Consider the following 14831-nt stretch of genomic DNA (forward strand, 5'->3'; position numbering starts at 1 on the left):
GGGGAGAGTATTCAGTTGGATGGATGGATCCAGACAGGGGGTTTTGGGGCTGGAATGTTTCTCTGGCACTGCAGGGCTCAGATCCCCCTGAGCACTGGAGCACAGCTCAATCACTCCCCATTAATCACTGTCAAGGCTGCCCTGTCCCTGGCCCCAACCCACAACTAAGTCCAGCCCCTTTCTTTTGCTCTCTCTCCCACACTGACAGCCTGTCTCTCATTCCAAAAAAGCGTGTATGCACTTCTTTTTCACAACATAAACTTCTTAAAATGGATTTTGATACAGTGGTCATATACAGAGACTAAATTGTGATTAGAAGAAACTGAATTTTTGGGGTGGAACTGGTTTGTGTTCATGCAACCGTGTTTATTTACCACTGTCTTCTCCATTGTACTCGACGCAGTTTTCAAACATGAGTTTCACATCAGCAGCAAACTCCTCCTTCGCAACATATTCCCCGTTATTGAGCTTTTTTTCAATGGTGGATAGATCCATGGGAGACTGAGAAGATATACAATAAGACAATAAAACCTCAAGCGATAAAATATTTCTGGCTAAATAGATTAGTTAGGATGTGAACCAAACACATACAAGCAAACTCCTATCAACAACAATGACAAGTATTTTGCACCTGGATGATCTCATGGTAATTAGGGGCATAGGAGTCATCCACTGGCTCCAAAAAAGGCCAAGCATCTTTATGGGCTTTCAGGGCCTCAAGCACTGGAAGAGCAAGATTAAATGAGATCAGACAGGACATGGGAAATGAGCTAAAGAAACAGCTTTCAGTAACCATTCGTACCTTTGTATAGAGCAGTGTAGTCATCATCAATGTCATAGCTGAAATGTTGAACACAAGAAAAGTTACAAATAATCAAACTTGTCTCATTTGAACAGACAGTGAAGGCTGGCATCAAACGTACTAAGTCTCTTACAATTCTTTATTTTTGCGTGTTCTTTGGACAGGGGAAGAAGGATCCAGATGCAGGAGTTCAGGTGGTAAGTCTTTTCCTTGAGACAGTAACCGGGCCCTTTCCTCTCGCATCTTCCGTCTCTTTGCACGTTCTGCAAAAAAAAAAAAAAACAGTTTCACAAGGCAGCAGGAAGACAATGTTTTAATTGCTGTTTCAGGCTTGAGTTACAGCTTAAATTAACTTGCTGTGCATTGAGTCTGTGTCAAGAGACCCAACGAAAACCAGGCCTTGGTCAGCAGAGACTGCAGCAGCACAGATAAGTAGAAAGAGAAAGATTCATCAACTATCCTTTCTTCAGCTCAGTTGATCAAAGAGCAGAACAGAGAAGAGAGAGTGCATATGTATCGCTGCTTTATCTTTTAACATGAAAGGCAGAGGCCTTCCCCCCTGCCGTGTGGATTAAAAATGTTTGAGAGAAGATTCCACATATGCAATCCACACAGAGAAAAGCCCTGGTCCTGCTGTTCATCTATAATACATTAATGAAGCTTCTCCACTGAAGCGCAATCAGCAGTTCATTAAACATTGACAGATGACATCAGAGGAAGAGACAAAAAGAGAAGGGAACCTGTGACTAAAGGCCCTGAACATTCACAGTCCCTGTGTACGACACATAAATCATGGCTTCAAGTGCTGCTATGCTGCTGCAGATTTTAGTGCTACACCACAGGAATGGAAATGTAAAAGCCTGGGCATGGGGTGCCCTTCACAATCCATTCTCTTCATACTGTCATACTTCTTGATCTTGAACAAGAGCATGAAAGCCCCCTACATGCTGCTGACAGGTCATTTATGAAAAATGGTGAAACTATTGCTGCTCCTTGATATTTGACGTCTGGCCATTAACTTCATTTCTATTTTATAACCATCCTCCATATTCTACTAATTTTATAACTAGGTTGCTGCAGTGCCACAAGATTTATTCATTAAAAATAAAGGTTACTTTGCAAACAGAAGTTGTTTCCATTTGTGGTCCACTTATATCTATATAACTGTCCATCCTACCTTCCACAGCCTTAATCTTCTCCAACTTCTCCCTCTGTCGTTCTTCCTGCAAAAGCCTTTCCTCTTCTCGTCGCTGCTCAGCCAAGAGGACCTGCCTTTCCAGCTCCTCGTCTTTCTTCTTCTCCTCTGCTGTAACAGCCCTCATGCTGTCCTGAATACACAATACACAAACCCTTTAATTCATTCACGACTCTTGGATGCTGCAGAAGCTTACGCATACAACACTAGGACAAATGTAGAAAAACAGACTAGACAAAATACTGCTAGAGATTCAACAAAGACTTCACTGAACCTAAATATATTGCAAAGGCTAAAAACAAAAAATGTACAATACTTGATGTTTAAAAAAAAAAAATCTGGACATCTGATGTTGCAGCAGAAGCAGTTTACCTGCAGGGGTATATTTTCAGTCTTCATTAGCATCTTAAAGACATGTACACAAAGAAACACACACACACTCACCTGTTGGTTTAAGTGTTCTACGGAGAACCGCTGTGATGTACGTACTGGGGTTGGTTCCAGTAGCTTCTGTTTCTGTTCCCGCTCCTAACAGGGTTGAGAGGAAAAAAAGAAAGAAAGTTCAGGTCTTCTCATTTAATCTACAACAAATTTCTGAATGACATACTGTATGTGGATATGCCTACAATTTATATAGATGAATTACTAATCGACCCTCCAGGTCAAATCATCGTCACAGAAGCCAACACACAGAAAAGCCTTGGGAGTTGTGGATGAGCATTTAGTATTGACAGGTCTGGATCTGCTCTCCCCACCCCCGGTTCACCCTCTCTCCTGTTTTCTACATTCCCCCACCTTTCCCTGGGGGTGACAACCAAGCTAGGGGTAGTGAAAAAAATATCTGAATCCCCATGATCCTACTAAACTTATAACATTATGATAGGAGGTAGTATAAAGGCATGCTGTCCGGTTTTACAACTGCACTGCATAGTGATACTGCACTAGATTGACAATCATGCAACACCATGCATTTTTAAAATATCACTACATTTGAATCTACATCAACCAACATGTCTGTGATCCAGATATATTGCACAGTAAAGGAGAAAAACACCAGCCACCAGAGAGCTCTAAGCAGATCCCTTGAAAGCCAGTCTATATCAGGAACTGGCCTCTACAGCTCATGTCAGAGTTCATCAGGGAAGCAGGACTGTGAATAACACAGCCGATGGCATTGAGAAGTGTCACAGGCAGGATTTTGATCATCCATAAAACAGCTATGTGAGATCTAAAAATGTGGCAGAAACTGTATTACCTTGTGTATGTGTGCAGGTGAGGAAGGAAGATGTGGGAGATATGGGAGATATGGGTGGGGACTAGGTGGAAAAAGTAGGGAAAAAAAGAGAAGACAGCGAGAAAAGAGAAGAATAATGTGCATGTGATCTATACTGCCCTCGTCTTAGTGGGAAGCACTGTGTATCCTGGGGTCCACTGTTCCTCTCTACATTTCCAGAAGCACTAAATCCCCCATAAAATAGAGTGCCTCTGGGGTCACCACTTAGAGAGGTCAAAAGAATCCTGCATCACAGCAGGGCTGTCATTCAAGGGCTGTCATTCAACATGCCTCAAGGTGAGCTCTCGCCTGCTGTCAATGCCCATGAAATGGCTGATGACAGCAGCCTGACACATGGAAGGGAGGATTTGGAAGAAGCTGTGTTCCAGATATATATTATATCGTGTGCTTACATTTCGCATTTTGATAAATGTTAAATAAATGGTAAACAATTGTAGTTGTTCATCAGGTAAAATACTGAACATTTACTGGTTCCAGTTTATTTAGTATAAAGGACTGTCTGCTTTCTCTATTCTTTATCATTGTAAATTCAATTTATTTAGCTTCTGGACTCTTCTGAATACATTTCATGGACATCACTAAAGGCTGTGGGGAATCTGTCATTCCTCAGCAGCAGAAATTCATGTAAACTAGGAGATTATGGAAGATTAAAAGTAGTCCAAAAATGAAAATAATAAAGTTAAAATCATTTTAATTTGATGCTGCTCAATAACAAACAGGAAAAAAGATTCCTTGCTTGATAGCATTCACTGCTGGTTGCTGAATATAATTGTCATGTTCAACATCAAATAAAGGACAGACTCTACGCTGTATCACAGTTAAACATGTTGATGTAATGAGCATATAATTATTATGGATGGAATTTTAATGGGATCTCTTGCAGTGTGGTATTGGTATTCTATGCATGGAAGATTAGGTAAAGGTATTTCCCATCACTTGGGTCTGTTATTTAAGAAAAGATAAAATAATTATTTCTTTTTCATTCTGTGATCATATTAGATAGTGACTAAAGTAGAAAGTTGTCTTGGTTAGTTTTACATACTGTAAATCTACCTTTTCTAGTCTAATATGCTCTAGTCTAATGTCATGCTTTGAAAGGAACACGTTAAATACAAAAAAAAAGAAAAAAAGCATATAGCAATTGTAATGCTGCTTTCAGTACAAAGAATCACCGTAATGCTTTAATAATATTCTGTACTAATAGATGCTGTAGATAGAGGTCCTGCTGAATGCCATACATAACACAACTATGAGTGCATGAACAAGACCACATTCATTCACTAGGTGTTTGTGACCCCTGTGCTGCCATCAAACTGCCAGCAGGATTCTTTACTTCACTGCAGATGATGATGGAGAAAGGCTGAAAGGGTTTCTATAGCAACAGTCAGTGCTGGTTATTATCCCAGGAGTGGAAAGAACCCAATCATCTCTATATAAAAGGTAGGAGCTACTCTAGCTTTGCATAGCTGTAGCATGGGTGACTGAAATGAATTCCATTACAAACTGTAGAAATAAGTTGGAAGGAAAACTGAGGTGTTGATCTTGGTCCATGTTTCCTATGATCAGGACAAAAATTACATCTTTAATCTCCTGCTAAGGCAGCTGACACACAGAGCATAATAACTGACAACTCAAGTGCGACTCAAGATGTGGCTCAGCCCAAAAAAGTAGACTGCTGTTCTTCATGTTCAGGCTCAAGTTAAAGGCCTAAGGCCAACTTCAAGCTGGTGTACAGAGTTAAGGGCAAGCACAGACCAGCTTCCCTCCACTCTACTTTTTCCACAGCTGGGATCTTATATGCAGTAACAGCACAGTGCGTCAGAAAAAAAGCAGCTGCATATAGATTAAGCAAAATTTTTCAAGTTGTATTGAACAATATTTTTTTATATTGATACTAAAAAGCATGGTTATGACCCACCGCCCAACTAGCACCCAAACTTTTTATATGTTTTCCATGCTAGCAGTAGGGACCACCAATGTCATGCATCTTGAAGTAAAAACTTAACAATAAAGATTAGCCTACAAGTTGTGTACATTTTAAATGTTTTCACTGACACATCTACCATGGTTGGACTTGTGGTTTATGAGCTACTCTTGAGGCACACTGTGCTGGATAGTAGCTGATAAAATATGAAATGTGTGTGTAAAATTACTTTCATACTAGACAATCTACAGGATTCCAAATGACAGAACATACAGAAGACTGGACATCTGTGTGAACTGTTGTAATGAGAACTAATGCCTTTGTCACTTTGGTGTCTGACCTTGTGCTCAATCATGCTGCTGATCTCAGGCAGGAAGTTCTGGCTGATGACACGGTGGAGGTGGCGGTCCTGTGGGGAAGTTTTGTCCTTGATGCTTTCAGCCAGACTGACCCACTGTTCCTCTGTATCACACACAAGGGACCAAGTGCCTCGCCTACGGCCTGGTAAAAGCAAAAAAAGTGACATTAGCTTTTTGTTGCTATGGAAAATGTGTTGAGACATCTGTGAATCTGGTGGTTAAACTTAAATAGCATAAAATAAACTGATTTTCGTGATATGGAAAATGGTGAAATAAATTCCTTCCACTGATGGAATCCTCTCACCTGTGCTTGGTGGAGGATCCTCCAATACATTTTCTGGCTTCACTTCTGACACTTCACTTTCTACTTCACTAAAAAGAATGACAAAACAATAAATAAATTAGAGCCTTTATAAATCCACCTGAATGAAACAATGTTTCAATGACGTTTTAGGTTTTTGGACATCAGTCACAATTTGAAACACATATTATACATCTGTGAAACATGTTATGTAGCAGTAAATTGCTCCTTGGATTTCGGCTCATTCTCAACCTCCTCTGACTTGAGTACAATCTCAACTATGCAGTCACAGCAATAGAGTAAAATTAGGTATACAATAAATTAAATGACAAGGTCCATGATATTTTGCCAATCAAAATATAGTGTAGAATGTGATCAGAATGACTGGAAAATACTGTACATAGCCTACATTTCAAGTCTAGCAGTAGGCTACAGTTCAGTCAACAACTGGCTGAGTGTTATATGTCTATAGGCAAACCAACCTGATGTGGCATGAGCTGTGGCAGTTAAAAGCACACAGTCTTTCAAAGTAACCAGTACATATCTGCAATACAAGTACACCTACACATCAGCTAATTTCTCAACTATGTTGTTTTCACTGTCAAAAAAGGTTTTTCACCTTAGCTGAGCGTCTTCCAACTTTCTCTTCTTTGGTGGTCTCCCCCTTTTCTTTTTCTCTGGTAGTGTCAGTTCAAAGGTTTCACTGTTGAAAAAAATAACATGAAGCAGAAACTCCTTTAAATTATAGCCTTTGAACAAAGTTAATTAACAAAGAGACCATATAAATAACTGTCACTGCAATTACACACTTCCCACATGCACTAATTAACCACAGAAAATATAATCAGACAGAGCATTCACTTTTGTGCTTCAGAGAGAGAAAAGATGATATACACTATTTACCTGATTTTCTCTGCTTTCCTCTTGACTGGCTCTTCTTTGTACATACGAGTGCCATAAAAATACCAGTAGAGGGCTCCATTTCCATCTTGCCCCAGTGGTTCCACCCTCAGGCTGTCTGCATCCAGTCCCTGAAGAGGGGGTTGTATGACATTTTTAAATCATGTGTAGGACTGTGTTTCAGTCATTAGTGGGTGATGTCATTCAATCCTTTGAGCCTACCTGATTGTGAGTCATATGCAAGAATAAGGCACTATCAACACGTTACTGAGTGAATTCATATATCTGATACATTATTTTGAAAAAAATCTTATCTCATGAGAGAATAGTAAAATATATTAGAGGGAAATTATAAACTGGCAGTATGAGATAAAACTGTCAGGTTATTATTAATCACACCTTAGTTTATGCATTATATACATTTTCCAATATTGAACTGTTGTCTAGGTCTTTATATGTAGTAGATTGCCAGCATTCTGCTACAAAAAAATGCATAAATGTAAATTAAATGTTGCAGTGCCTTCACAGCCTACAGTAAAACCTTGCAGTAGTATTAATAAATAACTGAAAAAGATGAAAAGTCTTATGGTGCTTCCAAATTCACCCAGATATCACCAGGAGTGTCCTGATGATTTCATTGAATATGAAGAAAATAAAACTCTTAAAAACAATAAATCCTAAGACTACACTATGTGTAAAGCACACACGTCCCATTAATTACTACTAATTTAAAAGGTGAAAACTAATTAAAGTAGTAGCAAGTAGAAACCACAAAGTGTTAATGGGATATTGTGCTTGCCAACTAGTTACTGTCATACACATTCTGTGCTTGCATATTAAGTAATATAGCCTTAGTGGGTTCAATAAATAAACCCTTTAACCCTAGTATCATTTCAATTCAGCTGTGACAAAAACAAAAGTGTAATGCATAAAACGATTTTTGAACAAACTGCCTGTAAGAAAACAAGTATATCCACATTTTTTAGTTGATATCCATGAGGGGTGTACCTTAAGCAGGTCAAAGACATCAGCAGCATCCAGACGGTAGTCACAGAGCCGGTGCAGCAGCTCCACCTGAGTGCGAGGAGGGAGATTCTCGAAGGGGCCCTCTCTCAGTGGGTTGGGCTTCCCCTCTTCCAGTTCCCAACGGTAACTGATGATGTCGTCCAGGTAACTGCTAAATGTCTGGGGCCTAGAGAGCAGAGCAAAACAGCAGGAGATGTTGACAGAGTATAAAAGAGGCAGGTGCTATGGTTCACACGACCAAAAATGCAATAAAACATTTTTAATACAAGATAAAATTTCTTTAAAAGCAAAAATATTGACATATCTTTCTATTATTGCTCCACCTACAAAACATAACCCTCACACACTCACACCTCATGTCATGAGCTAACATACCAAGTTTCAATATCAATAGGTAATTCAAAGCTTAGGAAACAAACAAAGTTCAAACTGTCGTAAAGGTTGAACAGACTAGAGGTGGGGCAAAAAAACACAAATTTCATTGAATGGGAGTTGGTTTGTATCTCTCCTATCACTGGCAGCTGGTAAATACATGTTGGTTCCAGTTCAGGTCTAGCTAATTATTCTGTACCTTTCAGTTTTAACTCAGATGAACAAAACAAGGGCTTTGGGCAGGGGTGAGAATCTATGCAAAAGCACACAGAAAGAGGGGCAGAAAAAAAAATGGCTTATCTTGAAAGAGCAGCGTGGACTTTTCACACAGCTGCAGGCTCCAAACCACCCCACCCCATCTCTCTCTTCTTTCTGTCCCTCGTTCTGTCCAACATCCTCCCTCCCTCCTTTCCCCCACTCCGGCAAAGCGTTTAACGCGTGCGGATGAAAAGGGCAGCTCAGTGAAAGGCCAGTGCTGAGCAGCTACCCCCAGGATGCCAGCGCCTGTCCAGTCCAATAAAGCAGGTTGTCCTCTGGTTACCAGCTACTTGGGTGGAAAAACTGCAGCATTTTTGCCTCTCTGCTTATCAGTTCACAGGAACCACAATACTACTTTCTAATGACGGACTAGGGTAGGTGTAAAGAGGGGGAAGCCCCATGAAGATAAAGCGCTGTTTGTGCTCATCTGTGCATTTGAATAACCACCTCTGCTGCATACTCTAGTTTGAGTGGCTATGCTGCTTTTACACATCCCACTAGTAGTAAAGCATGATTTCACCACAAACCTTACCTTACCATATGGTGAGTAAATTCTGACTCATTGGCACAATGACTCACACTTCCCATGAAGGCTCCTGAGTGCAATGACTAATTTGAAATTGATGGAAATACTGGTTTTATCTTCAGAGCTACAAATCAACCTGTCCCTCTTTCCACTGTTTCATTTAACAAAAATTCCAGGTAATGTTGAAAGGGCAAAGTTAAGACTTATACCTCAGTCTATTAAACCTAATTCAACAAGACTAATCACTAAGTTTACAACTGACTATTCAGAATTAAACAGCAGGAAGTGGGTTGTCTGGTAGTATATTCCTTCATTCTCCTTCATGTGGGACTGGTATCCAATAAAGTTTTTAGCCAGATTCATAGTTTGATGAAGGTATTCTAATAAAGCCTAACCCTGCCATACTATTTTTACAGTTTTTTTATGATAGAGGTGAACACTGTGTAAAAAGAAACTATGTGCAAGTAAAGACTCCATAGGAGAAAACAATGAAATGAAAGTGTTGGAAAGAGGGCTTGGACCTTCCCAGCACTTCTGTGCTGACTGATGAGTCCATAGTCAAAGCATAAATAAGAAATTTAAAAAATGAAAATAAAAAAGGAGTGACTAAATGTTTAATTTGTAATTAGTTTAATTTACATTTTAGCTGTTCAAAAAAGGTATCAGTAATATATCAGTATCTGTTGAAGCATTTCAAATTATTTCCAGATGTAGTGAAAAGACCAAAAGACACACTAAAGCCATTTCACATTTGATAAGTTTAAGAATTAGATTCAAACCATTTTTTTGTTTTATATTGGTGGGGTTTTGTTTAGCAAAACAGAAATGAATGCTTATTCAGTATGAATACATACATATGAGTATGTATACAGTGAAAAGCAAAAAATGTATCTCTATAGCTCTACATTTCAGTGTCACCAGCAATTGGTCAACATGTCATTTGCGATTTTTTTTAATTCCCTGTGCCATGTTTCCTATTTACTACAACATTTCCTTCAACCCTGACTAAAGATCTCATATAGCTAATATTGATGCCATGTAAACACAAAGATCACAACAGTATAGTGGCAATGGTATCAACAGCCCTTGCAAGAAGGCTTGACTTGTTCTCGTGTACTTACGTGATATCAGTGCGCTGGTAGCATCCCTGCAATAGACAGGCAATGAGGTCCCCAAGGAAGTCCAAGTCTTGCTTAGACAGGGCTTTCTCCAGCTCCTGGACACAACAAAAGATACAGTGCGGTCAACCACACAAGTACCTTTATTCACTGCAAATGTACATGAATAAAGTATACATCATGATTTCTACTTTACTCTACACAGATGAGCTGCTGATCATTCAACTGTCAGGGGTATGCATACACTCAGTCCGGACACTCTACTCAAACTCTGTGCAGGCATTCACATGCAGCCCAAACTCAAGTATGCATTCGTGGCACTATGAGCATGCTGACTGTGCACACACGCTCACCAACAACAATTAGAGCATTGTAATACAAAGAAAAGGCAATACCTCAATTGTGAGATGATGCATTAAAAGATTAAGACATTAATAAGTTCCCAGCATGTTGAACAGTGTTGATAATGGATTTAGATAAGATGAAATAGACAGCAAAGGGATGGTTGGAATTTTTAATTTGTCTCACTGGGGCTTCTTGGTTTGCCATTGGCTGCTTGGCTGGAGCAGAGGTTCAAGTTCAGCCATGACCCCTCTTCTACTCTACATTGTGTTTCAGCCATTGAGGTTTTATGAAGTGGCAGTAACAGCAAAGCAAACTCAAAGGCCTGAAAGCACCAAGAAATGACAGTCAGCAGGCGCATAGAGCTGCAACACAGCCATGTCCCCTCCTCTCCTATGCTGACCAACCAACACGCAGCACCCCACACAGCTTCCCAGCATGCACTGCGCTCTGCAGTGATACCCAAAGGCTCTGGAGTAGAACAAGAGGGGAGACAGAGAGAACAGGAGGCTGAGAGGGCAGAAATGCAAATCCAAGTGCTCCATCAGCCAAGTGTCCATTTCACTTTAAGCCCTTTAACAAGATGCAAAGCAGCCCCTTCAGGCTGAAGCTTAACCAGTCACTCTGCAGAAAGAGAACATGACTGTCTGCAGCTGACCACTCAACAATCCTGTGTTGCTTTTCAGCGTCACAAAAGTACTACTGTAGTTGTCTATATGGTAGCCTCTCTTGCCAAATTCAAGAAGAAAAAAAATGGTCCAAAATTATCCCAAGGACAAAGAGAGACATTTAATTATTGAGCATCATTCGTCTCTCCTCAGTCTGCCTCTGGGTGAATTCTGGTGTCAGCAAAGGTCACCAAGCACACCTCTTGGAGAATGATAGAAGCCAAAAGCCAACAGGTCAGTGTGATGAAAACCACACAGGGAGGGACAAATGGAGTCTAAGAAAGAAGTTGAAAAACAGGATAAGATTAATGTTTCTGCTTGAAGTTACAAAAGAAGAGAGTATATGGGAGAAACTCAGAGTTTTTTCCTGCTTCTTACTCAAGCCACTAAAAAAACATGTCAGGAGAGCAAGTTGCAGACAGGTGATAAAAGTCAGCTTAGTGCCATGACTCGAAGGAAGAATAGTCCATTCATTTTTATGAGCACATTTTCAGAGAAAGGCCAGGAGTACACCAGCTGTTTAAGTCATAAAGAACAAGGCTGGTAATTTTCTGCTTTTATTTATTTACTCATTCAGAGATAAAAACAATGTACTGTAATGTCAGACACCATATAATGTGGTTTTAGTCTCTGCATGGATATATGGAAAAACAGACAAAAAAAAAAACAAAAACAAAATCACCTTTAAACTTGTAGGTGCTGAATGCATTCTTTATGTCAGCTGCCAATTTAATGAAAAGATGAAGGATCAATTTCCTGTTATGGCGTTTAAAACAGTGTCACATCAGTTGGCTGAAATGTTTGTGCCTACATATGTTCAGCACAAAAGTGCAAAGAAATAGAATTTGGCCATGTTGACAGCCAGTTGATCAATGTCAACAGGATTAGATACCACCACATTAGATTCAGGCTACTGCTGCACTACTGCTTGTGCACAGTGGCAACTGCGACAATTCACCTGATTGTACATTTCAGAGTTACAAGAGCAACAGTGAACGCAACAACACATTGTGGATCTGGACATCCTAGAGTATAGAGAGACACACACACAGAAATGATGTCTTCACACACTAATGTGAGCAACAATGCTTGTACGCTATGACTTCCATAATTTGAAAACCTGGTTGACACACCTAACTAAACTCTGATACTGTATACTGTACTTTCAGTCAATGACAAAGGAAACAGAGCTTTAGCAACAAGGAGACAGACTGAAGATTAGAACAGCTGTTCAAGCTGGCATGTGTTAAGGGTTGTTTAAATATTCGTATGGTACCCAGCTGCAGAGCTCTGTCATAGACATGAACTGAGTTCATTAAAGGATAGAAAGATAGTGTGTGTGCATACAAGAGCATGTGCATAGGATGCCAAGAGATCCTGTGTCACACTCCCTTCCACTTCCTGGTCCCCTCTCAGGCAGCCTCTGGGCCAGAGTGAGTCCATCCATCAGAGACAAACTGCACTTTGATCACGCTTCGAAAAAGCTGGGGGCCACTGCCAGGGGAAGTGTGGAGAGTTGAGACCAACAGAGCAAAGTGGAGGGCTTGCTGGAGCCCCTGGATTAACACTATCCTGCTCCACCTTTGAAGTGCCACACAGCACCTCAGATGGCAGAGGGAAGGGGAATTAATGTGGTGTGTGTGCCCTTTCTTTAGCCATCCATCTGACCAAACCCTCTGGCACTAACAAACACTCAGCTTGGTGAAGCGCTACAATTGACACTCTGCTGCTGCTGGATATACCCTATGGAAACCTTTCCCCTCAAATAACCACAAACATTGCATACAAAAAGCAGTGACCATAATAACACACTACAAGGACACAGCTGACAACCTTTTAGCAGTCAACAACAGAAAAAAAAAACAAAAAAAAACACGCTTTTACGGACATTCATTCATACACGCGTCTCAACAGAATAAACATGGTGCAGTACTTTGGCTACTTCACATTAATGATCAATAGGACTCCAAGATAAGAGAGCGGTTTAAGTGATGTAAGGAATATAAATCATAGAGCTAAACTGTCAGATTTATCACAAACTACTGCTGTGAACAAAACAGGCTATTCGTATTCACACACTGGGACAAAGACTTGAGGGTGAGTCAAGGCTTATTCAAAAGGTGTGTCATCACCACAGCCCCTCTGTAGGCCCGGCTTGCAATCAGCAATTCACCCTGAAGGTATCTGCCATTTCTCTCAACCGACTCCCCTGCTGTTTCTCTCTCTCTGTCTCTTTCACTGGCTTAACCTCTCATTCCTCTCTTCCACACCATTTTCCTCCCAGTCCTGCAGCTCCATGTCTGTGAGGGTCTCTGAGGTATTCTATTATTCCCCTGACAACACCCTCACCCCACTCCGCACTCTTCTGGTCTCAATCTTTTTTTATCTTTTCCCAGCTTCAGTCAATTGTTGGATTCATTGTAACTTAGGACAGTGCAGACTCTTCTGGTGACTGACAGTGATTCTGCCCAAATTCTTTATTTTACAAGGTTGAAAAACAAAAAGAAAACTAGCCTACCCTGTCTAGCCTGGACATATTTGAAAATCTCCACTGAAAATAACATACCTTAAAGAGTTTGGGGCACTATTCAACAGAAGGGCAAAAGGTGTGAGAAGTAACACCAGTGGTGTGGAAACAGCTTGCCACTTGTCCTTTTCTTTTTCTCACAACCTATCACGCTTAAAGTACCTTAAGTAACATTAACAAAATAGAATGTCTGAATCTTCAGAGTAAAGATAAAGACTATTTTAATCTTATGTGATCATTTACACACAGACATGGCACTAATACTGCATAGGTCATTTTCTCAGCTCCAAGAATTACATCTGCATTTCCCTCACTTGTGTTTTTGTGTCCACCTTAAATGCAAGGAAAAAAAACATGCAAAATGAAAATGCAAAGAGAAAGGACTGGAGAAAACATGTTTTAACTGACGTGAGATATCCTTTCCTCCAAGCTTTAATGTGACGCATCCAATGACAAACTGACTTCTGATAAAGGGGTGTGTCAACCTGTTACAGACTTACAGACAGACACATCCTCAGCTATAAGTTGCCCAGACAGCCTCCTCATGCATGAGATAAGAAATAAAAGCTTGAGGACATCCTTCATCACGTTGGACTGGGCCAACTTCCAAGTCGACCAAGGACCAAGAAATAATGTCATAAAGGGATTGGGAAACACTCCTGCTGTTTTACATAATGTGGTATGGAAACACCAGCATGGATTTTGATCAGTAATTTTATTTGATACAGTCAGCTCCAACCACTACTGTCATGTCTATGTACACATTAACTCCTGCCATGAAACTGCTGTCTAAAGTCTGCACCTGCATACTCTTACCAGAAAGGTGTAGGTTCAGTTATGCAGATAATCTTTGTTTGTTCATTTTTTCATTCCAGCTAGGCAGAGCCAACACTGTTAACCATATAAAATAGCAGTCTAGCACAGCACATTTGTAAACATAAATCATGAGAAGAAAAGCATTACTACAATGCAAAGTAGGCTGAAAGCTGTCAAGAGAAATGTTTCTAACACCCTTACACTACATCTATATTAAGATAGTAATTTTTAAAACAGTTTTTTGTTACAGACAACATGCACCCATGCTAGCCATTTTAGCAAATCTGCATTTACACCATCCACATTAAAACACCAAAACAGGTCATTCTTCTCCTACTGTGCAAAGACACACACAAAGCACACAGACACACCCAAAAAAAAAAAAAACAAACAAAAAAAAAAA

The 14831-nt window shown here is 40.1% G+C and overlaps 1 protein-coding gene across 1 annotated transcript in view; it reads right to left on the minus strand.

Annotated features, from left to right (window-relative positions):
- cecr2 (CECR2 histone acetyl-lysine reader) overlaps positions 1-14831 on the minus strand; it is a 36904-nt gene that overhangs the window by 8231 nt on the left and 13842 nt on the right. The window contains exons 2-13 of the mRNA XM_026311676.1: positions 10079-10173; positions 7784-7967; positions 6779-6906; positions 6495-6578; positions 5879-5946; positions 5556-5716; positions 2442-2525; positions 1980-2130; positions 936-1065; positions 803-840; positions 632-723; positions 375-501 (exon numbers count right to left, since the gene is read on the minus strand). Of these exons, the coding sequence (XP_026167461.1) occupies positions 375-501; positions 632-723; positions 803-840; positions 936-1065; positions 1980-2130; positions 2442-2525; positions 5556-5716; positions 5879-5946; positions 6495-6578; positions 6779-6906; positions 7784-7967; positions 10079-10173 (1342 nt within the window). The remainder of the gene's footprint in view (positions 1-374; positions 502-631; positions 724-802; positions 841-935; positions 1066-1979; positions 2131-2441; positions 2526-5555; positions 5717-5878; positions 5947-6494; positions 6579-6778; positions 6907-7783; positions 7968-10078; positions 10174-14831) is intronic.

This window comes from Mastacembelus armatus, chromosome 6, assembly GCF_900324485.2.
Source record: "Mastacembelus armatus chromosome 6, fMasArm1.2, whole genome shotgun sequence".
In the NCBI taxonomy this organism is placed as follows: domain Eukaryota; kingdom Metazoa; phylum Chordata; class Actinopteri; order Synbranchiformes; family Mastacembelidae; genus Mastacembelus; species Mastacembelus armatus.